Source organism: Xenopus laevis, chromosome 4L (genome assembly GCF_017654675.1).
Source record: "Xenopus laevis strain J_2021 chromosome 4L, Xenopus_laevis_v10.1, whole genome shotgun sequence".
Lineage (NCBI taxonomy): Eukaryota > Metazoa > Chordata > Amphibia > Anura > Pipidae > Xenopus > Xenopus laevis.
The window spans coordinates 138,262,908-138,285,921 of NC_054377.1; the positions used below are offsets into that span (position 1 = coordinate 138,262,908).

General features: G+C 41.0%; 1 protein-coding gene across 2 annotated transcripts in view; it reads right to left on the reverse strand.

The window, feature by feature from the left end:
- XB5969698.L (provisional ortholog of laminin subunit beta 4 L homeolog) overlaps nt 1-23,014 on the reverse strand; it is an 88,413-nt gene that overhangs the window by 27,180 nt on the left and 38,219 nt on the right. For both annotated transcript variants that reach the window (XM_018259108.2, XM_018259107.2), the window contains exons 4-18: nt 20,033-20,156; nt 17,223-17,296; nt 16,125-16,313; nt 14,517-14,580; nt 13,748-13,950; nt 13,516-13,636; nt 11,783-11,971; nt 11,317-11,496; nt 10,166-10,278; nt 9,996-10,075; nt 9,757-9,913; nt 8,376-8,528; nt 7,278-7,439; nt 5,076-5,197; nt 4,557-4,677 (exon numbers count right to left, since the gene is read on the reverse strand). In XM_018259108.2, coding sequence (XP_018114597.1) covers nt 4,557-4,677; nt 5,076-5,197; nt 7,278-7,439; nt 8,376-8,528; nt 9,757-9,913; nt 9,996-10,075; nt 10,166-10,278; nt 11,317-11,496; nt 11,783-11,971; nt 13,516-13,636; nt 13,748-13,950; nt 14,517-14,580; nt 16,125-16,313; nt 17,223-17,296; nt 20,033-20,156 — 2,052 coding nt within the window. The remainder of the gene's footprint in view (nt 1-4,556; nt 4,678-5,075; nt 5,198-7,277; nt 7,440-8,375; nt 8,529-9,756; nt 9,914-9,995; nt 10,076-10,165; nt 10,279-11,316; nt 11,497-11,782; nt 11,972-13,515; nt 13,637-13,747; nt 13,951-14,516; nt 14,581-16,124; nt 16,314-17,222; nt 17,297-20,032; nt 20,157-23,014) is intronic.

Genomic DNA, 23,014 nt, shown 5'->3' on the forward strand with positions numbered 1-23,014 from the left:
CCAAATTGTGGACTGGAAATATATTATTATCTCAGTTGGTATACACATACATATTCCAAAATGTTCAGGTTTATACAAAATGATTTCCAATTTGCTTCTCACCAAAAGGTGGCAGTATTGAGTCAGATCAAGCCAGTCATTTGAATATGTACCCTTAATAACCACTTTAGATTTCTGCACTGTTTGCTTTATTTCCCTTCCTCGCCGACACAACTAACACTTAGGGCAGAGACACGCGCTGCTAATTCGGGAGAATATTCGCCCAGCGACAACTCGCTTCTTCTACAGGCAACGAATCTCCCCGAACTTCCTTCCCACCGGCTAGAATGTAAATCTCCGGCGTGATGGCATTTGGATCTCTTCGGCTTTCCGAAGTCACCCAAAGTTTCCTTGTGAGGCAACTTCGGGCGACTTCGGAAAACAAAGCTTTTCGAGTGCCATCCCACCGCCGATTTATATTGCAGCCGTTGGGAAGGCAGTTCGGGGAGATTAGTCGCCTGAAGAAGAAGCGATTTGTCACTAGGCGACTAATCTCCTGAAATAGCAGAGTGTGTCTCTGCCCTTATACAAAGGTTCAGTGATCTGCGGTGCATTAGCTCTAAGCCTTAAAGGGAAAGTAAATAAAAAGTCTGCTTTAATATGTAAGCTAAACGTAATATCATTGAGAGATACAACTCGGCAGGTTTAGTAATGGTATAGTTCATCTGCAGCAGCGAACATAATCGTGTGATTCAGACCCTATTGAGTTGTGTCCAGCATTCTCACATTCCATCTCTAGATAATAACGTGTAAGGGAGAACCCCCCGGAGACTTATCATCAAGATTATTTGAGTGCAGCTCATAGCAGATCAAGGCAAGAGACGTGAGTTTGGCTATGGAGGTGCAATGCTTTGCATTAAAAGGTCATTAGCTACCTCTTAATTGCAGGGAATAGCCACCTACAGCTTTATGTCCAAGGGGCCGATTCACTAACTTCGAGTGAAGGATTCGAAAGTAAAAAACTTCGAATTTCGAAGTTTTTTTTGGGCTACTTCGACCATCGAATGGGCTACTTCGACCTTCGACTACGACTTCGAATCGAAGGATTCAAACTAAAAATCGTTCGACTATTCGACCATTCGATAGTCGAAGTACTGTCTCTTTAAAAAAAACTTCGACCCCCTAGTTCGCCATCTAAAAGCTACCGAAGTAAATGTTAGCCTATGGGGAAGGTCCCCATAGGCTTGGCTAACTTTTTTTGATCGAAGGATATTCCATCGATCGTTGGATTAAAATCCTTCGATCGTTCAATCGAACTATCTGCGCTAAATCCTTCGACTTCGATATTCGAAGTCGAAGGATTTTAATTCCTAGTCGAATATCGAGGGTTAATTAACCCTTGATATTCGACCCATAGTGAATCGGCCCCTAAGTGTAGGTATTTTTAAACATACGTAGGTTATTGTTCCTACTAATGTCCCACCAGTATTACTCTATCTTTGACTGTTTCCAGCTGGAACTTGACCCTTCTGACTTTTTGTAAAGTGATTATAATACAGTTGGCTACATCAGATGATAATATAGGCTAAATCAATAGCTCTAAGCTAAAAACGCAGTATGTAAAACCATTTTCTTGTCTTTATTTCAGTGCTTTTGTTATCACTCTTGTTGGATACAAATATACAAGCTCCCCTTGTTCCCATACAGTGGGCACAGCTGATACTTGGATAACTGAATCCACCATGTTGGCACAATGTGTTTTTTATGGAAGACAAGCACTGGCCCAGGCCACACAGTTGGGGTTTTTATTCACTGGTGCTGCACCCCGTTGGACTTGAAATATTACTTTTCCTTTAATGTAGTCATGCCAATGGAACACTTGTTTAATATATGAGCTTGTAGAAAAACTGAAGTGAATGTTCAGAGGGAATGTGCTGGACTTGATATACATTTGGGATTGCCTTCAGAAATCATAGGGCTTCATGTGGTCCTATGATTGTCAGGGGCCCGGTCCCATTGGTGGGCTTGGACTGCTGGTCTGACTGCTGGCTTCCCTCTATAGATGTTTTTGGTATGTACACTGTCTAAGAAATTGTTAACAGCAGTCCTGCTTCTGGCGGAAATTGAGATTGGGATGACTGAAATTTTTGGCTGATACAGAATAACAGTGAAAAACACCCAATGCATGCGGTTTGAAAAAAAATGCTCATTGATTACTTTGATAACTCCAATCACAAATTTTTCTTCGGTTTCCTAAATATTTTTGTAACATAGAGCAGTTCTACTCATCACTAAATGAGATAAATACCTACATTTTCATATACTGTATTAAAGGAGAAGGAAAGGCATCCTGTACTTGGGGTTGCCAAATGTTAGGCACCCCAAGTGATTGTATTGACTTACCTGAAACCCCGGGCCAGTGCTCCTATCAGCAGAAAACTGCACCGGCCTGTGGTTATACCAGTGAGCACCACGGAGTGATCCTCTTCTGTCTTCCGCTTTCTTCGCACGGCTGCGCATGCACAGTAGAACGAAAAGCCGAACTTTAACTAAAAAGTTGCCTATTTTGTTCTACTGCGCATGCGTCTGCCCCGGGAAATTTGAAGAAAGAGGAAGACCGAAGAGGATCACTCCGTGGTGCTCACTGGTATAACCCCAGGCTGGTGCAGTTTTCTGCTGATAGGAGCACCGGCCCGGGGTTTCAGGTAATTCAATACAATCACTTGGGGGTGCCTAACTGTTGTGTTTTGGTAGCTGAGGATGAGTAGAGTTTAACAGTGCTTTATTAGCAGGTTCATGCAGCCATTACACTTCAACAGTACTTCAACTCTAACACCCCAAGCTGTATAGAAAGTACGGTGCATGCACAGCACAACTAATGTGCACAGTGACACCTACAGATCGTTTGTATAAACACCACACTAACATTTGGCACCCCCAAGTGCAGGATGCCTTTACCTCTCCTTTAAGGTGGGTGATACTTTTAAAATATTAAAATATTAAAAGAATAGAAAAGTTTCCTTAAGAATCTCTGAACTGATATCATGTGGGGCCCCAGTGTATAAATCAGACAAGCAGTGCCATGGGATTAAGTGGTGAAATTTTCCCAAATTTTCCAACTTTACTGACTAGCACTTTTTGTGGGATTCATCCAAATCCAGCTGTCATGTGCTTTAAAGCTCTGGACAACTAAAAACAATGATTTTTATTTAAAACTGATGCAGTTCTTTTATATCTCTCACATTTCAGTATGAAAATTAGGGTTCAAATTTGGTTTTTGTTTCGAATTGGCTGAATATCATGTGAAGGAGTCAGTATATTTTTATATTATGTATTTGGTGCATCTGTAATCCCTATTCAACTACTTTCTAAAGAACTTCAACTTCACCCAAAATATCACTGTGGCAGCACCAGCTCAGACCTGCCGCAGTCCCATCATTTTCCTGTAGGAGGAATAAGAAACTATTTTGGGTAAGAAAGAGATAAATCCTGAAACTGTACTACTAATCTATCCTTTTCTGAAATATATAGATAACCATTACCAGAATTGACGGTAATTTCCATCTTTGACAGTTTATAAATAAAGACCTTGAAGGGGTTGTTCACCTTTTAATTAACTCTTAGAGGGTTATTTACTAAAATCAGAATTTATCTCATTATTTAAATAAAAAACTCCCATATCCGATTTTACCTTTTTTATAATTAAATAAGCTTGATTTAATTGGTTCGGGTAAAAACTCGATAAAATCGAGCGAAAACCAAAATCGTACAATTTTTTTCCTGAACAGCTAGATTTTTTTGGATTTTGCGCGAAAATGCAGTAATGGTAGGATTTTCTGGTTAATTCCAGGGCCGACCGCAAAAACTTCAAAATAGTATACGGACCTCTGCCATTGACTTATACACAATGGAGATGCCGGCTTTTCGGATTCTGGCTTTTTGCTGCATCTGGCTTTAATAAATCTCTAAAAACTCGAATTTAAAAAAAAAAAAATGGAGTTTTCCCCCAAAAAGCCCGACCAAAGTTTAGTAAATAACCCCTTTGTATAATGTAATGATTTGCAGTATGTTTTCATTTGTTATTATTTGTGGTTGTGGAGTTATTTAGCTTTTTATTCAGCAGCTCTCCAGTTTGCAATTTCAGCAATCTTGTTGCTAGGGTCCAAATTACCCTAGCAACCATGCACTGATTTGAATAAGAGACTGGAATAAGAATTGGTCGAAGACCTGAATAGAAAGACGAGTAATAAAAAATAGCAATAACAATACATTTGTAGTCTTACAGAGCATTGGTTTTTAGATGAGGTCAGCTGAAAAGAGTCAGAAGAAGGTGGCAAATAATTAAAAAAAAAACATAAAAAAAATACTAATCAAAAAGTTACTTAGAATTAGCCATAATATAACATACTAAAAGTCAATTTAAAGGTGAACCACCCCTTTGATGCCACAATATGCTAGTATGTAAACATAAGCAAGATTTGAGGCTTCCCTTTTCATGAGTGATTGTAATTGCAGCAAGTAAATTTATCGTTTTTTTTCCGTAAATGCCGAAATGGGGAGACAAGGAGCACCATTACCGAGTCAATGAGAATGAAAGCTGCGTGGTGACGGTTTGCAGCTCCCCAGCGCTGGAATCGGATGCTGATTTCATACTGGTTGTTGCTTTCAAAGCAGAAGGGTTTTGGGAGGACCAAGTACCTGTATAGGGAGGAGAAGTTACATGGACCTTGAGTTGTGCCACAGAGAAACCTGGTTTACATAAGCAAAGTTAAATCTCATACAACGTGCCTGTAAATAGAAGAAACAGGACATTGTGGGAGACCCAATATTAGGGTCCCTTTCCCAAAGAATCTATCAAAAAACCACTGTAACAGCTTCACCCTCCAGCTCACAGGACCTGCTTAAAGCATCTGGGCTCCAGTATCGCTGCAATGGCTGTAGATAGTTCTGTCCCTGTATAGCCACCCATTAATACATCATTATGTCTCCCAGTGGTTCCACTTGTTGGTGGGACAGTCCTAAATCATGGGTTGGGTCTCTATTGTATCAGGGATGTTATTTTGGCCAAGATCCCTTTTATTACACTGCAATCATACCTTTCTGTGTGCGGCAGTTTTTCCTTGTACATCTGCTCAGAAGGCAATACGTTGCCACAACGGGGGCTCATGGGTAATATCCGTGATGTCACACTGACAGTTGCTTCCCAATCCTCTGCAGACTGCATGGAGGTAAAGAAAGTGCAGGTTTTATGTAAGAGGGCAATTTGAAACATTTAGGGGCTGATTCACTATGGGTTGAATATCGAGGGTTAATTAACCCTCGATATTCGACTAGGAATTGAAATCTTTCGATTTCGAATATCGAAGTCGAAGGATTTAGGGCAGAAAATTCGATCGAACGATCATAGGATTATTCCTTCGATCGAACGATTAAATCCTTCGAATCGAACGAATATCCTTCGATCAAAAAAACTTAGGCAAGCCTATGGGGACCTTCCCCATAGGCTAACATTGACTTCGGTAGCTTTTATCTGCCGAACTAGGGGGTCGAAGTTTTTTTTAAAGAGACAGTACTTCGACTATCGAATGGTCGAATAGTCAAACGATTTTTAGTTTGAATCCTTCGATTCGAAGTCGTAGTCGAAGGTCGAAGTAGCCCATTCGATGGTCGAAGTGGCCCAAAAAAACCTTCGAAATTCGAAGTTTTTTTACTTCGAATCCTTCACTCGAAATTAGTGAATCAGCCTCTTAGTCATTTTGATGCTTCAAACCTAAGAACATCCTGAAATAGGCACTGTTAGCAAGAGTTGCTCTGCTGCTGGGGGTTTTTTTAGAACTCCATAATGAATATATGTCTGAACTTTTGGCAATTTTTATATTTTATTAATATGTACCTTGTACAATGCATTCTGCGTCACTGCTGTGGGATTGAACCAATATAAATGGGATAATTATGGGCATAACAAAGAGCTTGGCTGGAAAAGATGCCCCGACCAAGCTCTATGCCCATAAGTCTCCTGCTTTGTTATACTGGTCCAATACCATAGTATAACTAAGAACATGCTCCTTCCCTTTAGAGACCAGCACATTTATATTATTTGTGTCATTTGCTCTCAACTTTAAATTACTAGATAACATTGTGACATGGGAATGTTAGGAGAATATTAATGGGCCCTTTCAGCCTTCATGCTGGAGCAAACACAAATGCCCAGTGATTATATCATCACAGAGGTAAGTCATGGCAGTCCAAGGTCAAGTTTATGGTCACAGAGGCTGACTACATACACCTATTTAACATTTGCCTGAAAGCAACTCGTGAATATCTGTCTGGTCAGATTAGCATCTGCTCGCACGACTCTAATCTTCTGCTGTCACGCACAGGGCACAGTTGAAAGGCAGTTTAATGCTAAAACCAACTTGCATGTATATGAATACAATCCCAGATACCCCTACTTAAACCATGAGAACTATGAATTTGCATGTCCCCATTCCAGATCTTTACATCCTGAGCATGAAGTTGTGTTCTCTAAAATAATAGCATTCATTAATCTCTGGATGTTTAACCTTAAACTTGGCCTTATGAAGTCAACCTAATCCATGTGCTGAGGGCTGGTGCAAGGATAGAGAAAAGAGGGCAGTTATCCTTGGCCTTTAGCATCTGATTGGGCCACATGATGGAACACATGTTGACAAACAAAGGACATATTTGACTCTTTCAGGAATATTCAACCGTTGGCCCTCTAGCTGTTGAACTTCAAGGTAGTATCACCTCTTAAAACTTGGCCTTCTGTCTCAAAGCTAGAGGAACATCCCCTCATGGTGGTTCTGGATCATTTTCTTCCACATCAAACATTGATATTTATACACTGCTCCTTCTGGGCTTTATTTGAAGGGAAAGGAATCTTGATAACCAGCTGCCACACTGGAGGCCCAAGGACAATATATATTCCTTCAAAGGGCTTTCATGGCACACAGTCTGCCCAAAGGTTGCACGAAATGGCCCCAAAACATGTATAACGCCACTAAATTCCATGTTTTGTATGTATGTATGTATGTATAACTTTTTTATTTTCAGGAAGGAATAGAATAAAATCCTGAAACTAGTAGAACCATGACTGAGGGCCATGAAAAGGTCTTGGCAGGTGCAACTTGTCTACTACATAGAAACAATAGATAGCACTGGGCTAAACGTGTGTGTGTCTGGTGGGAACAATGCCATCTTTATACACAAATAAAAAAGGGTTTTGCATAAAACTCAATTCATTATTCGAATAGTTTTTAGTTACAAATGGTGACTACCTCAGGCTCATAACGGATCATGATGTCATAATCCATCGGATAAGGGATGTTGTCAATCTGGAACAAGAGGCCAGCTCCATCTCGGACTCGAGCAAATCCTTGGCCTGTCCAGGTGACCATGTGATCTGGATTGTGCTCACGTCGGATTACTTCTACGTCTGGCTGCAAGAAAGAAAGAAGATGGTTTCTAGATGAATGGAGATGATCCACCCCTCCCCCCTCCATACATGCCGAGAGCTGCCCCATACTGTTCATGCATAACGTGTAGTGGAAGAACAGGTAATTGGCTCAGAGCGGGTGTGTCTGCATATCTTGATGCCTCAAGAGGAGAGAAACTTTTATTCATATCATAAACAGTGCAGGAAAAAAATACTGTCTAAGAAAGCTGGGAGAAAGCCAAAATGTCTACTTCTAAAAGGTCTAACAAAAATGTAGATCTCAGCATGGGTCAGAGTTGACCAGTCTATGGGGAAGCAGGGAAAAACCAAGCAACTAATAATTTTATCATTTCCAATTCTCAAGCACAATTGTGCTTAGCAAAGTGAATTGTTAACATTGAGCCATGCTCCTTCTCTTTGAAGGTAATGAAGTAACCAATGAAGTTTCATGGCATTGGAGAGTGCCATATTCAACTAGCCACACCCCCTACTAACTTTGTAACATGCTAGACCACACCCTTTCAGACTTCTGGTATTGGAACTCAAAATAAAGTAGGGAGTCAGTGTCAGTAAATATTTCCATTCCTGCATTGTCAAGGACCGACCTCCAGCCATAGGTGTAATGGCACCAGAGACCAAGGAGCCTATTTACCAAAGGTCGGATTTTAGTGGTATTAGAGGTTTTTGAAACCACAACTAAACTCACTAAAACTACGAATGTCATGAGATTTATTTTAAAAATCAGAATTAAAAAAAACGATGCTCCAAAAAATACAAAACCTCGAAAACCTCTAAAAATTTGAGTTGTTTGGACAATTCCCAGCCAATCACTGATACATGTTCTTAGGATTCATTAACAGTGTTATTCGTGCTCTTGTTTTTGGGCATTGTGAAAGTAATACTGGTGCATCCCCGTCCTCTAGCACCCTGGCCAGCTCACCTTCTGCTGGAGTTGGCGTGCGCGCCGTTGGGAAGCCCTCTGCTGCAGCACACGTGCCACTCTCCTCTGTCGCCGCAACCGCACTTTCTTACCATTCTGGATACCATTGAAATACTCCAAGCAATCTGTTTGAGCCTCAGGCTTGGGAGAACCCTGCAATGGACAATGATAAATAACTGTACAGTTCAGACTGGATATAAGGAAATATAATTCATAGGGAGAGATGGTGCCATTAGTAAAAGTGGGATAATAGTCTCTGGGAAGGGAGTGTGACTGTGGGATAACAGGTATAGTAGGGAGAGATGGTGTCTATAGTAGTGGGGATAATGGTGACTGGGAATGACTGGGGCTGTGGGAGTAGTATTGTATTGCCTAAGGCCCCACCATCACAAACGATAGCTCTGTTGATAGATTCTTTATAGTATGTGAACACTGGAAAATTCCGGATTGTGTAACCCTAGTAATAACTATATAGTCTATATCCAGTGATGCAAGAAGTATGAATGAGTTAAGCTGTCCCACAAGTGCAAATTGTTAACTAGACATGACAAGCCCAATAACTATACAAAACAAGCACAATTGCCCTATTGCATGCCATGACTCCACAAACACACACATGAGAAGACGGGGCTTTGAGATGAAACAAAACGGATTAGGATATTGTTTGGCTGTCAGGAAGGCACCTGAGCGAGAAAGAGGCCCCATGGAGGCCTACGAATGTGATGAAAAGCTGGAAATATTTCTTACAGCACAGTTGCATGTATGGGGTTCTACATCTAGTCCTGTCCTCCCCTGTAGCAACATGCAAGCCAACATAGAATGCTAAATATCTACAATTCATGTAAAATGTACAATGATTTAGCCTGTGTAGGTAACACTGGATGTAGAAAGAATGGTCTTCACAGTTGAACGCTTACAGTGTAGAGTGGAGGACCCCAATCTTTTGTTACCCGTGAGTCACATTCATATTTAAAATAAGTCGGAGAGCAACACAAGCATTAAAAAGGTTCCTGGTGATGCCAAATATAGGGGTGGCTATTTGTTAGCCCCTATGTGGACTGGCAGCCTATAGGAGACTCTGTTTGGCAATACGCCAGTTTTTATACAACTAAAATTGCCTCCAAGCCTGTGATTCAAAAATAAGCACCTAATTTGAGGCCACTGGGAACATCCAATGGGTTGGTGTGGAACATGTTGTTCATGAGCCACTGGTTGGGTAACACTCTTGCAGAAGGTCAAGTAGAGGAACTGAGTTGCATGCAATTTCAATATACATAATGTATATATTATGAGTGTGCGTGTGCAAAACATCTTTATGAAGGCCTAAAACCCCCAATTTAAACTACTAAAATAGATTTGCTTTGCCCTCAGTCCCACTTACAGGTAACTGAGGATCTGTTGGGGAGAGTCCCTTGGCATTCTCAGCTTCATACATGTAGTAGTCCAGAGGCATGCAGAAGTATCCCGGCTGAACATCTCCACACTGGCGCCCAATGATGTTGGTGCGACAGTCACATTGCCCATTTTCCAAGGAGCACCTGGGGATACAAAGCAGGAATCACATACATACAGTGCTTTCCCCAGATCTGCCATTCACCCCATTCCCAGGTTACAACTCACTTGTTGTTATAGGCTCCTCCAAAATCGCAGTCGCAAGAACGGCATCCAGTCATATCATTACTGAGACCCCAATACTCAGGCTAGCATGAGAGAAAATTAAAATACATTTAGAAAAATACATCAGTTCATAGGAAAGTGCCAATGATAACTCTGTCCCGCAGCTCACTCACCAGGCACTGGTTACAGTAGCGACCAGTCACAAAGCGCTTACAGTAACAATCACCGCTAATCTGGTCACATGGGGTGTTCCCTGCAACAATCCCGCGTGGGTCACAACTACAGGCTGACAGACAAGGAGAAAGGGCACAATTAAATAGGAAATTTACCAAATACAGAATGTGGTAAGAGTAGAACGGAGAAGGTGAAGACCTAAAACTCCTTCTAGGGGTGTAACTACAGAGAAAACAGACTCTTCAGTTGCAGGGGGGCCAGGAGTGCTTATAAATTAGCAATTTCAATATATCTGGGAATAGGTCAATTTACTCATACTTTGGGGGCCTAAATTGCTATTGGGACCAGTAACCAATGATGAGTGATTTTTTTTCACCAGCCATGGATATGCGGCGAAATTACACATTTTGCCATCTGCTATCATTTTTTTGCGAAACTGTGGCAAAAATTCACCATGGAAAAATTTGCTGCAACAAAGAGGTCGCCAAGACAAAAAATGCCCATTGACTTTAATGCATTTGGACAAAAAAGTTGCAGAGACAAAAAAGTTGCCACATGTAAAAACTAAAAATTTTGACACCCATTGTCTTCAGTGCGTTTCCTGAAATTTTCACCATTTCATTAATTTTTGCAGTTTGCCAGTTTTTCGCCGAAGCGAAACGGGACAGATTCGCTATTCACTACCAGCAGGGTCGAACTGGGCTGGCGGGACACCGGGTAAAAACCTGGTGGGCACACGTGCGCTGGACGGAGGGGGCGGACGAGGGCCATGAGGCATCAGCCCCGGGGGGCCCTGAGGCAGAAGCCATGGAGGGCCCAGTCCGACCCTGTCTACCAGTATTATCTAGTTACACCATTGACTCCTTCCCTGAAAACCTTGAGTTGGGAAAAACCATTTGGCACGGTGGGAAACATTAGACAATGTAATTATGAATCCTATCTTAAATGACTTGGCATGATTGTAAGCTCTTGCGAGCAGAGCCATGTAATCCTATTCTTCCCTATAAACCCTTGTTTGTTAAATTTTTGTAAACGCCTAAGTCATTAAAAATTAATGTAGAGCACTATGTCATTTTCTGGTGCTATACAAATAAATAATGATGATGATCAAAGAGTAGATGGTCTACAGGTGTGTTCCTGACATACATACGCTGGCACCCAACTGGATCGTTCATGCTCAGCCCATAGAAGTTCTCCTTGCAGCTGTCACAACGTTCTCCTTTGACATTCTCTTTGCACCGACATTGCCCGGCGATCATGCCCAAGTTGACATTGGTGTGACTGTCGCAGACTCCGCCATCCAAAGACCCTACAGGGTCACAGTCACAAGCTGGAAGAGAAGTCATAAGGATTAATCTGTAGCTGCTCATACTTTTCATCCAAAGCATAACATGGATCTAGACCAGAAAAACTGGAAATTGAGAACAGATAGAGGAGCAGGAGTAGCAGAGAAACTTGCACAATCTCACCATTATGGGATTTGGCTAAACATAATACCCTTATTAATATCTGATTGGAATCTTGGGTTTGGTGCATCCTTAGGGATTTAATACAAAGATATTATATTGCAACTTTGTGGCATGAGTGGAAAGATGTTGGAGGCAATCTATACTCACGGATACAGGCGTTGTCTGCCCTGATGTCTGCCCGGGGATCCTGGTAATAGAAGGGCTTGCAGAGCTCACAGTTGCGTCCCATGGTGTTGTGCTGACAGTCGTCACATACACCCCCGCTCACCTTCCCAGTGGCCAGATACACAGCCAGGTCAAAGTGACACTTCCTCGAGTGATTGTTGCAGTTGCACCCTAAACACAGTGATAAGCAGGTCATGCACAGCAAACTACTATCTGCATAAATCCATTATATGTACAATATATTATATTGCCATCTAAGCTTTCCTGCCACTGTAGCTCTTGAAATGTTCTTCTTTCCATTATAGAAAAAGATCGAGGTTTAGCAATAAGCTGAAAAATGTTAATGTAGTAAAAACTATAAATAATATCCTAAAACTTGTAAATGTTAGATGACGATATAGAGAAAAGCTGAAACCATTAGTTGCTGATGCCCACATGTACATACAAGGTGAGGCCTGTTCCTAGCAAACACTGACAACACAATTAAAAAATTCATCCTCCCTCCCACTCTGTTTCTCTGAATGTTTACTAAGAATGGGGCCTGCACAGGTATGGGACTTGTTATCCAGAATGCTCGGGACCTGGGTTTTCCAGATAATGGATCTTTCCGTAATTTGGATCTTCATACCTTAAGTTTAAAAATTAAATAAACCCAATAGGCTGGTTTTGTTTCCAATAAGGATTAATTATATCTTAGTTGTGATGAAGTACAAGCGACTGTTTTATTATTACAGAGAAAAAAAAATCTAAAAAAGTGGATTATTTGAATAAAATGGAGTCTATGGGAGATGTAATTTGGAGATTTTTGGATAACTGGTTTCCAGATAACGGATCCCATACCTGTACTAAGGTTCTTAAAGGAGAAGGAAAGGCTAAAATTAAGTAAGCTTTATCAGAAAGGTCTCTATAAATACACCAGTAAACCCTCAAAGTAATGCTGCTCTGAGTCCTCTGTCAAAAGAAACATCACATTTCTTTCCTTCTATTGTGTACTCATGGGCTTCTGTATCAGACTTCCTGTTTTCAGCTTAAACCTCCAGGGCTAGGGCTTGAGCATGCTCAGTTTGCACCTCTCCCTCTCCCCCCTCCCTGCTGTAATCTGAGCCCAGAGCTATGAGTGAGCAGGGAGAGACTCAGGCAGGAAGTGATGTCACACCAAGCTAAAATGGCAACTGCTATTCTAAACAAACAGAGAGAGCTTCTAGAGCTGGTACGGTAAAGCATTCTGCAGAATAAATATAGTGTTATAGCTTGCACTATTGTGGCTAATCAATTGGCAATGAACTGCTTTGGAAGCTTTCCTTCTCCTTTAAAGTGGGGTCTAGTAACATGGGCAAAAAGACCACTGCCCAGTACCAGTAAACCACAGTACAAGTTTGTTGTTGGACTTTTTTTAGTTTAAGCCCCTAATAGAGGTCCAGCCTCTGGTCTGGGCCTCATTTAACTCAAATAGGGTAGTAAAAGCTACCTTTCTATTGGTTACTAGACCTGGGAAACATTTGTTACTTTAGAATCACCTGTGTTTCAGATCTAGTTATAGACCTAATATAAAATCTCTTCAGGTCAAATAATGCCCAAGTTACTTACTGTAGATTACATCGTGATATATAAATTGCTAGTTATTGGGCTTGTTGATATATTATGAGTCTCCCATAACCATAAAACATTGATTTCTTGTCTGGTTCTGCAGAGCTTGAAGTTAGAGGACATCTTACGTTTGCAGGTGTGGGGGTTGTTGGCTTCTGCGGGTCTCCATGGGAGATCATGGTAAAAGTCTTGGCACTGCTCACAGTTTAGGCCCTTAGTGTGATGGTTACATATACATCTTCCATGAATCTATAAGAGGAATGGCACCATTAAACTTCTCTCCAATATAATAGTTCATTTTAGGCAAGCCGTGTTTGTGAAGGTTACTGTGCAGCATTGCTTATTCTAGGTGCATCTTACCATCCCTTCTACTCCTGATTCAACTCCTTCCACAGGGGAACATTCTGAGGCATGGCCGTAGCAGAAGCAACTTCCCCTCACCACCAGCTCATACACAGAGTAATAATACTTCTGGAGTACTTCCGGCCTCTGGTCCAACAGGTTATCTCCAAGCGTGTGAAGTTTGGTGAAATTAATCCTCAGGTTGGTAATCTGAAGAAGTTCTGCAAGAAAGAAAAAAATGATTCTTTGCTCCACCTCATTTTTAGATAGTGTACAATGTCATACTCTAGTGCAGTCTATTCTATATACTTCCTTCTTGGTCAACCAAGTCCCCCATTACACATTATCTACCCATTGTAAGACATTGCTACCTTCTTAAGTTCTCTTCTTCTGTCCTTCTACCATCAGAACATGTTTACAAGGTCCTTCCAATAATGCATTGTGACAACTCAGAGATGAGTGCATTCACAGAAGCACACACACACACACACACACACACACACACACACACACACACACACACACACACACACACACACACACACACACACACACACACACAGAGAGAGAGAGGGTACACACACACACAGAGAGAGGGTACATAGACTGGCACACATCATGCAAGTAGACCCATAGTGATAAAAAATGCTAAAATCTCAAATATTCAGCTACACCTCATCACGCTTTCTTCAAGGAACACCTTTAAAGGAATAATACGATTTCATAAACCACAAAATACCTTTGGTTTGGGCTATGAATATGAAAATATAATTCTGGTTGGGCCTACCTTGAATCTCTACACTGTATGGATCCTCCACTGGAATGGCTGGGTCAAGTACTTTGAAAATCACCTAAAATCCGAAAAAGTATTTTATTCATTGCAGTATTAACCCAATTTGATTTCATACTGACACATTGAAGTAAATAGCATATAGTTATATAGGGTATGTATTTTTTTGCCTTAAATGATGAAGACATTGAGTAATGTAAGTCTGGAGCAGTGATCCCCAACCAGTAGCTCACAAGCTCACATGTTGCTTTCCAACCCCTTGGATGTTGCTCCCAATGGCCTCAAAACAGGAGCTTCATTTTAATTTTCCAGCTTGAAAGCCAGCTTTAGTTGCAAAAAAACCCCAATGTGTACTGCCAAGCTAAGCCTCCTGTAGGCTGCCAGTCCACATAGGGGTTACCAATAGCCAATCAGAGCCCATATTTAGCACCCTGTTTGCATGCTTCTGTTCCTCTCCAAATTTTTTACATTTAAATTTGGCTAACTGGTAAAAAAAGGTTGGGGATCCCTGGTCTTGGGTATTTATATTCTTTTGTTTTTTCAGATATGTCAAATAACATCATGTCATTCGATTGATAGCGACCCAAGTCTAAATAGCAGCATGAAATAAGAGAAAATCTGTTACTGAAGTGGATCCCTGTCACTCTAATGACACGGGGGTGGACTGACATCTCTCCATTTTGCATTTACACATTAGAGGGAGGTACCCAGGCCCGGATTTGAGGAGAGGCCACCAAGGCCCGGGCCTAGGACGGCAGGACTTTAGGGGGTGGCATGCTGCCCAACCACACTCACATTGGTTCAGAAACACTGGGGATGTGTAGGAGATACAATGGCAATCCACTACTCAGGTCCCAAACAGCAGCGGGCCTAGGGGCGCCCCGCTATGTAAATCCGGGCCTGGAGGTACCATATTATTTTTCAAATCAAAGGCCTTTACCAAAGGCTGCAATAAAGGGGGGGGGGGCAACAAGCAAGTAGTCAGCAACTTAGTGGACAAACACTATAGAGTGGGTGCATATCTCCTTATAGTCACTATCCCAAAGGTAATACAACTTCCACACGGTTTTAATTCAATTTTCCCAGGGGCCCAAATTAAGCTGGGAGAATCAGCATCAAAACTCAAATATTGGTTTAGAATTAGGTATATACCATGTATTAATGATTATTTCCTATTGTGGAAGACAATTTAAGTGTATTCAGGGAGACCACAGTGACCCCCCATACTGCATGGGGGCCATTTTTAGGTCCCAACCCATAGGTTAAGAAATCTATGCCTTCAACTACTATTATATTCAAGCACAAGGAACATGCAGCAGAATTGCAGGAGTTTTTTTGCAACAAGATGAATCATTAAGATCTAAAAGGCCTTGTGAGAATGAGTCATTTTCTATTCCTTGCAATATAAGGTTTTTGAAAGTGTACGAATCTCAAAAAATAAATGTGCCCTGGGCCTCCAAATCGGTGGGAATACTAAAATTCTACTTCTTATATTAGAATGCCAAGAATAGAAATTCCCAGCAGATGTTGGGATGAAGGTCTGGTGTCCATGAGATCTATGGTAGTATGGCTTCTATAGAGGTGAAAATGACTGTAACTCCATACCTCTCCTTCACTGGATGGCTCAATGTCTGAATAGCGCTGGTCACAAATGATATCATCAATCTTCTGGAGTGCATGGATGGGGACCCCAGGGAACATCTTGGTGCAGTTGTATGAGAAATAACGATACACCTTCCATGTACGTCCATAATCAGCAGACCTCTCTATCAGCATGGCAGCAGGGCGGAATGTCTACCAGAAGCAAATAAATAGGTATTATAAACACACAGCTTGATGAAAATTCATGACTTGTATTGTAAGGGACTTAAACGGGCCACCCTCCCAGCTGCTCCACTGAACTCTCAAAAGCGGTCACCTTGTAATGCAGGGCTGCACAGAGTAATTGGTGGCTGCCATATTTGACTTCCTATCATCCTATCAGAGTTTCCACCTCTGTGATCACAGACCAGGAACATGTGCACTAAATGCCAGGAATAGGACAGCAGTGTCAGACTTGGTCCCTTGGGTCCAGCAGAAAAATTACACAATGGGCCCACTCTCACAGCAATTAGATATAGATAGAGCCAGATGGTACAGGTTTTAAATAGGAATTAAGAATGTCAATTCTCATAAAGGTGCATTCATTTACCAAGGTGCAGTGAGCAAAGTGCAAAATTACAATGTGTTTTTTTTACCCATAATGCACAGTTTCCACCCAAACAATTCTGGCATCATTGCAGATGTAAAGCAATTGTGTCCGATTTGCCAAAATGGACTCAAATGTGCGTGTGCTTTAACGCAAATCATTCGCAGTTGTGCCAAACAAAGTCTGCGTGGCATCATTTATGGTGACATTTGTTCACCATTTTTTAGGTGCAATTGTGCTGAGCCACTTGATGCAGGGTGTGAAGGGAACCCAGGAGCTACCATCTAGTCTGGAGGCTGGATTTCTAACTGGACAGGCAGTTTTGAACCGGACAGCCCTTAAAAAAAACGCTTTGTCAAAACCAGACAGGTGGTGACCCGAGTCTGAGGACTACTTTAGCCTTGGCCTACTGGGAGATTTTGTGCTACTTTTATGGGCCAATCCTGAAAGTCAGCCTTCAGTACGCATGTTCCCGGCACATATTCATGTGCTTTGTAGCATGTTCAGAAGCCTACCTTAAATTTCATAATGAGATGAGTAAAGTGAAATTCTGCTTCTAGATCCAGGCGAATGCTCACTGATTCCTTTCCTGAAAACAGAATAAATGGTAGGGCAATGTTTATAAATAATCTTTTTGCATGAGAAGAAAAAGTGTTTTGGCCATAAAAATCCATATAAAGATAGAAAGCAATTCAGATGGCAGATTATTACTGTTGATCACCCTAAAAAATATTTTTTCCTCATATGCAGCCAAATGACTCATGAATAGAAACTCCAGCTGCTCTCTACTCATTGGCTCATATTCTGGAGCTAGAAGAAGCAGAATCAGTCATTCTGTTGTGCCGGAGGGGGGGGAAAATAGCATGGCTTAGGTTTTAATGATGTCTGATCCAGTTTATTGTCACCAGGTCTTTACTTTAGTCTATTAAACCAATGCATTTAATACATGCATGGGATCTGTTATGCAGAATCCCGTTATCCAGAAAGCTGCAAATTACGGGAAGGCCATCTCCCATAGGCTCCATTTTAATCGAATAATTAAAAATATTAAAAATGATTTCCTTTTTAGTGAAACAGTACCTTGTATTTGATCCCAAACGAAGATATAATGGGAAGCAAAACCACCCTATTGCGTTTAATTAATGTTTAAATAATATTTTAGTAGACTTAAGGTGGAGACTCAAATTATAGAAACATCCCTTATCCAACAACAAAATTCCCTGCTATAGAACAACTCGCTTTAGCTTTAGGTACATTGTACACTTGCGGGCATTGTTAAATAAAATTAAAATACACATATCACAGACATCTTTCCTTGTGCACTTTGTATGCAATTACTTAACAAAAGCCAACTGATACCAATACACACCACAGGAAGCTTTCTTCTGTGCTTAACCTGGCCATACATGTCAAGATTTGGTTGGCAGTTTATTTAATTTGGTCAAACTGCCCAACCATTTCAGGGGACAGCCTGCCCTGGATGGAGAGATCATAGTTGACATGTCCAGAATGAAATTTGTATTGACTTTTGCACCATCTTGGCAGGTGCATTAAGAAATGAGAGATGCTGCAGGATTTCTCCAGTGCCAGTTGTTGGGCTGTCAATCCAAAAATAACAACATCACTAGGCCATCCCTATTTGTGGGTAAATGTACAGTATAGGATGTTCAACCCAGTGTATGGCCATGTTTAGAGTAACTCTGCTTGCCTATTGCAACACTGCCTGGTTACTGAACCCAATAAGAAGTTTCCCCGCTGTCATTGCTTGCCTGCTGTTATGGGCTGTTTGTATTGCTCTGAGGTTCATACCCGTTGCTAACTGCCAGTTCCTAGCAAGCCGCTTGCTCTGCATGATTCCTTCATTTCTCTTCACTTAATTGTGGCTTCAATGTGCCGGCTCTGGCCCAGCTTAAACATATGCTAATATATGCCAATGAGCCTGTTAAATGCAGATTTAGTGCAATTAAGTGTAAATGATAACAAAGCAAGTTGTAAGTGTTTCAGTTGTGATTGAGGAAGAAATGCCTGTAGAATTCTGGCTTTTCCAGCAGTGAGGTCCTGTCAGCTTCTCAGTGTGAATAGGAGCCATTCTTGGCCTGTTGTGTGGGGGTTTAACAAAACATCTTGTGAAAAGTTTTAAAAGCCCTCTTTCTATTTACTTTACACAAAGGTAGCCAAGCTTGGATTGTGAGCTCTTTTCTGTAGGCACAAAAGATGAGAGTGCACTTCTGTAGAACCCCGTGGCCATCTAGCTGCTGCCATGTTCCTTTAGAACAAAGGTTTCCAGGGCCATCATGCAAATTTCCAGCGGGGCTTGTTTAAGGAAGAAAACAGAGGGCAATTGATGTGGGCCCCTAGATGGGGTACCCTTGGAATGAAATGCGCTTTGTTAAAATTAAACACCATTGTTTAAATAATAAGTGAAAAGCTACATATGATGATTGCAGCCATTATACTGTAGTTGGGCAACAGTAGGAAGGCTTCACTTTAGTTAACTGATATTTTTCCACTCAAGCTAGGGAAATACATTACATGGGCAAAAGTATGTGGGCACCACCCTGTCCAACATCTTATTCCCAAACCAAGAGCATTAACATGTTGTTGATCTTCTCTTTCCTGGTATAACAGTCTCTACTCTTCTGGGAAGGTTCCACTAGATGTTGAAACATTGCTGGTGGGATTTGCTCCTATTCAAGCACTTGAGCATTAGTGGTGTTGGGCAATGATGTTGGGGAGCATTCCTGGCTTTCTGTTAGGGTTCTAATAAATCCTACAGGCCAGTCAAGTCAATTTATCTCAGCAAACCCATTCTGTATGGACATCACTTGGTGCATGGGGGGCATTATTGTGCTGAAACAGAAAAACACCTGCCCCAAACTGTAACAAAAAAGTAGGAAGCATACAGTTGTTGAAAATGTCATTGTATGATGCAGTTGCACCTTTTTTGACAATGGTGGCTGCTGTTTAAACAGTGTCCTCAACCTTTTGGCCAAATATTGCAAGTTTATACCAAGGTTCAGGAACATTTATGTCTCTGGACATAAGAAAATATTAAGAAAACATCAATTCCATGTATCTCATCAGTACTCCTAGAAAAAAGAAAAAAGAAAACTGTTCCCAAAAACAACGGGCAAACAAAATTTTGTCAAGCAAAATAAATATATTGCCAAATAAAAAAAAAGAAATTCTTGAATTTGGCCAAGGAACAAACCAAGCTCTGAGTTGGGGAGCTTCCCATTCCCAACTCCTTTTTTATCAGAACAATTAGCCACACTCATAATTCCACATTGCCTAGTAATCTATTCAGCCAACATTTTGTCCTTACCATTCTCGGATTGCCACCAGGTCTTCTCTTCATCTTCTTCCATCAGGTAAATGACATTTTCAATTTGGTGGCTCTCCTTTTGGTAGGGGACGCGGGAGTCACATAAGAAGCATTTCTCTGAATCCTGTGGTTCATTTAAAACACATGCATGTAAATTACTACAGTGGGTATATAGTAAATAACCAACACTTGAAGTTGAAGTTGTTTTGGTTAGCAGGCTTTTGGTACAGCCAACAATATAAAATATGGTATCGCATTTCTCGATTTTAGCTGTTGGTATTGTACAGGTATGGGACCTTTTATCTAGAATGCACAGGACCTGGGGATTTGTGGATAAGGGAACTTTCTGTAATATGGATCTCCATACCTTAATTCTACTAGAACATCATGTAAACATCATGTAAAACCCTATAGGTAGTGATGGGCAAATTTGCGCCGTTTCGCTTCGCCGACGCCCGTTTTTGACGCCGGCGCCCGTTTTTGACGCCGGTGTCCGTTTTTTCGAAAAAAAAAAATTATTCGCTGGCGGCGAATCACGCAAATTTGCCGCGAATTTGCGCCTGGCGAATAAATTCGCCCATCACTACCTATAGGCTGATTTTGGTCATAATGGAGTCTATGGGAGATGGCTTCCCGTAATTTGGATAATGGGTTTCCTGATAACAGATCCCATACCTGTACATGCTTCTACAAGACAAGACCGGCTTTATTTATTCATGAATCAAATGCCACTATACCCTCAACTTTTATGAAGGGTATAGTGGCATTTGACTGTTGACTGTTCAATTTATGGCCCTGTTTGATTGGCCACACAAACCATCACAGTAGATAATGCCCAAGGTGCTGCTGGACCACACTCCTCCTGGTTCCTTGTAGAATGTTTATAACACACTAGGATGACTATGAAAGGTGCTGATGTATTCTTAGGTGAGGCTTATACTGCAAAGCAGTAATTCCCAAAGTGTAGAATTGAATCAGTGGCAGGGGATTGGAGGAAGTAAATCAATTGTATATATAATGCTGTGCACCAAATAGCAAACCATGGAAGCTAAAAGGCAAGATGGTTGAGAAGAGAAATTTAATGGTGGACTATGAAATTCAACAGATCAGATGAGAAGATATAAAGAGGAATAAAGAGTTTAAGGGCATTGAGAAAAGTAGCTGACCAATAAGAGGAGGAAAACTCTTCAGCCAGATTCAGTTCAATGAAAAAACCTCCTTATTTCTATCCCCAAATTTGTCCAAAGATAGCAATAGACTTTTCACCTGATAATTCATGGGACGAGTTTTCTAATCTAATTGAACCTAGACCATCATGTTTGTTGCTAGCGAATAATATTCATAATCACAAACTCTTTGTATGTGTAATTCCAAAATATATCTATGGGACTCTCTGGCAGTGTATCTAATAGACTGGAGCTGAGCTGTGCAGAGGCATGCAACCTGAGAAAGGTACATTCTGGGACCATTTCCAAACAGATAAACGTTGCCTTGGATGGGAAAGTGAAGCCCATTGTTAGATTCTAGTCCAGATGCAAATGTCTTTAACCAGTTCAGTGCAATTTTACTGTTGAGGGCAGGTAAATATGCACTGTCTTTTGAGGGTTTCGAGTGAAAGTTAAAGGGATCCAGTCATCGGAAAACATGTTTTTTTCAAAACTCATCAGTTAATAGTGCTACTCCAGCAGAATTCAGTACTGAAATCCATTTCGCAAAAGAGCAAACAGATTTTTTTATATTCAATTTTGAAATCTGACAAGGTGCTAGACATTTTGTCAATTTCCCAGCTGCCCCTGGTCATGTGACTTGTGCCTGCATGTTAGGAGAGAAATGCTTTCTGGCAGGCTGCTGTTTTTCCTTCTCAATGTAACTGAATGTGTCTCAGTGGGACATGGGTTTTTACTATTGAGTGCTGTTCTTAGATCTACCAGGCAGCTGTTATCTTGTGTTAGGGAGCTGCTATCTGGTTACCTTCCCATTGTTCTTTTGTTTGGCTGCTGGGGGGAAAAGGGAGGGGGGTGATATCACTCCAACTTGCAGTACAGCAGTAAAGAGTGATTGAAGTTTATCAGAGCACAAGTCACATGACTTGGGGCAGCTGGGAAATTGACAAAATGTCCAGCCCCATGTCAGATTTCAAAATTAATATAAAAAAAATCTGTTTGCTCTTTTGAGAAATGGATTTCAGTGCAGAATTCTGCTGGAGCAGCACTATTAACTCATTCATTTTGAAAAAAAAATGTTTTTCCCATGACAGTAACCCTTAAGGATGTTGACCAGGTCATGGTCAGAAGTCACAAGAGCATTTCATATCTGTCTGCTATTTAAATGGCAACAGATGCTTAATGTTCATCAGGGATATGGAACGCTGAGAATTTCTGCCTTCATTTGCTTTTCTCCAGGTATTAGTGAGTGTGACAATGGCCACTCTGTCTCTTTACGCAATTCTAGTCCAAAGATAAAGCCCAGCTCTGTCCTGCACTGTCTCATTGGGCATGCCTGTGCTCTCGATGTGATAAGAACCAGCAAAGAATTCTCCTCCAAGGACAAGAATATAATGAGGTCAGTGTTTTTTATAGTCAGATAAATAATTCACACAGGAGGTTTGGAAACAATAACACCAAGGAATAAGCGATAGGAATAATAACCACCTCTCTCTCTAGTTCACTGCAGCACAATTATTATAAACAAGATGAATGAATAAGATGTAAAATATATCCTTATACGTTTTTCTTCCAGAAGTTAGTGATGTCATCAGTGCATAATGATGTCACTTATGTCCCATAACTCATGGAACATATCTCTATTTATAAGTAAAAAAATCAACCTCCTGCTTTAAAGTATAAGGATATCAGAGGTCACTTTGGAGTTCCATACCCTGTATAAAAACCCTCATCTTGTATTCATGCTCTAAAAAGTTTGAGAAATAAAATGCCAGAAAAACAAAGTTGCACTATGACCCAAAAAAACTGCCAGTCCAAA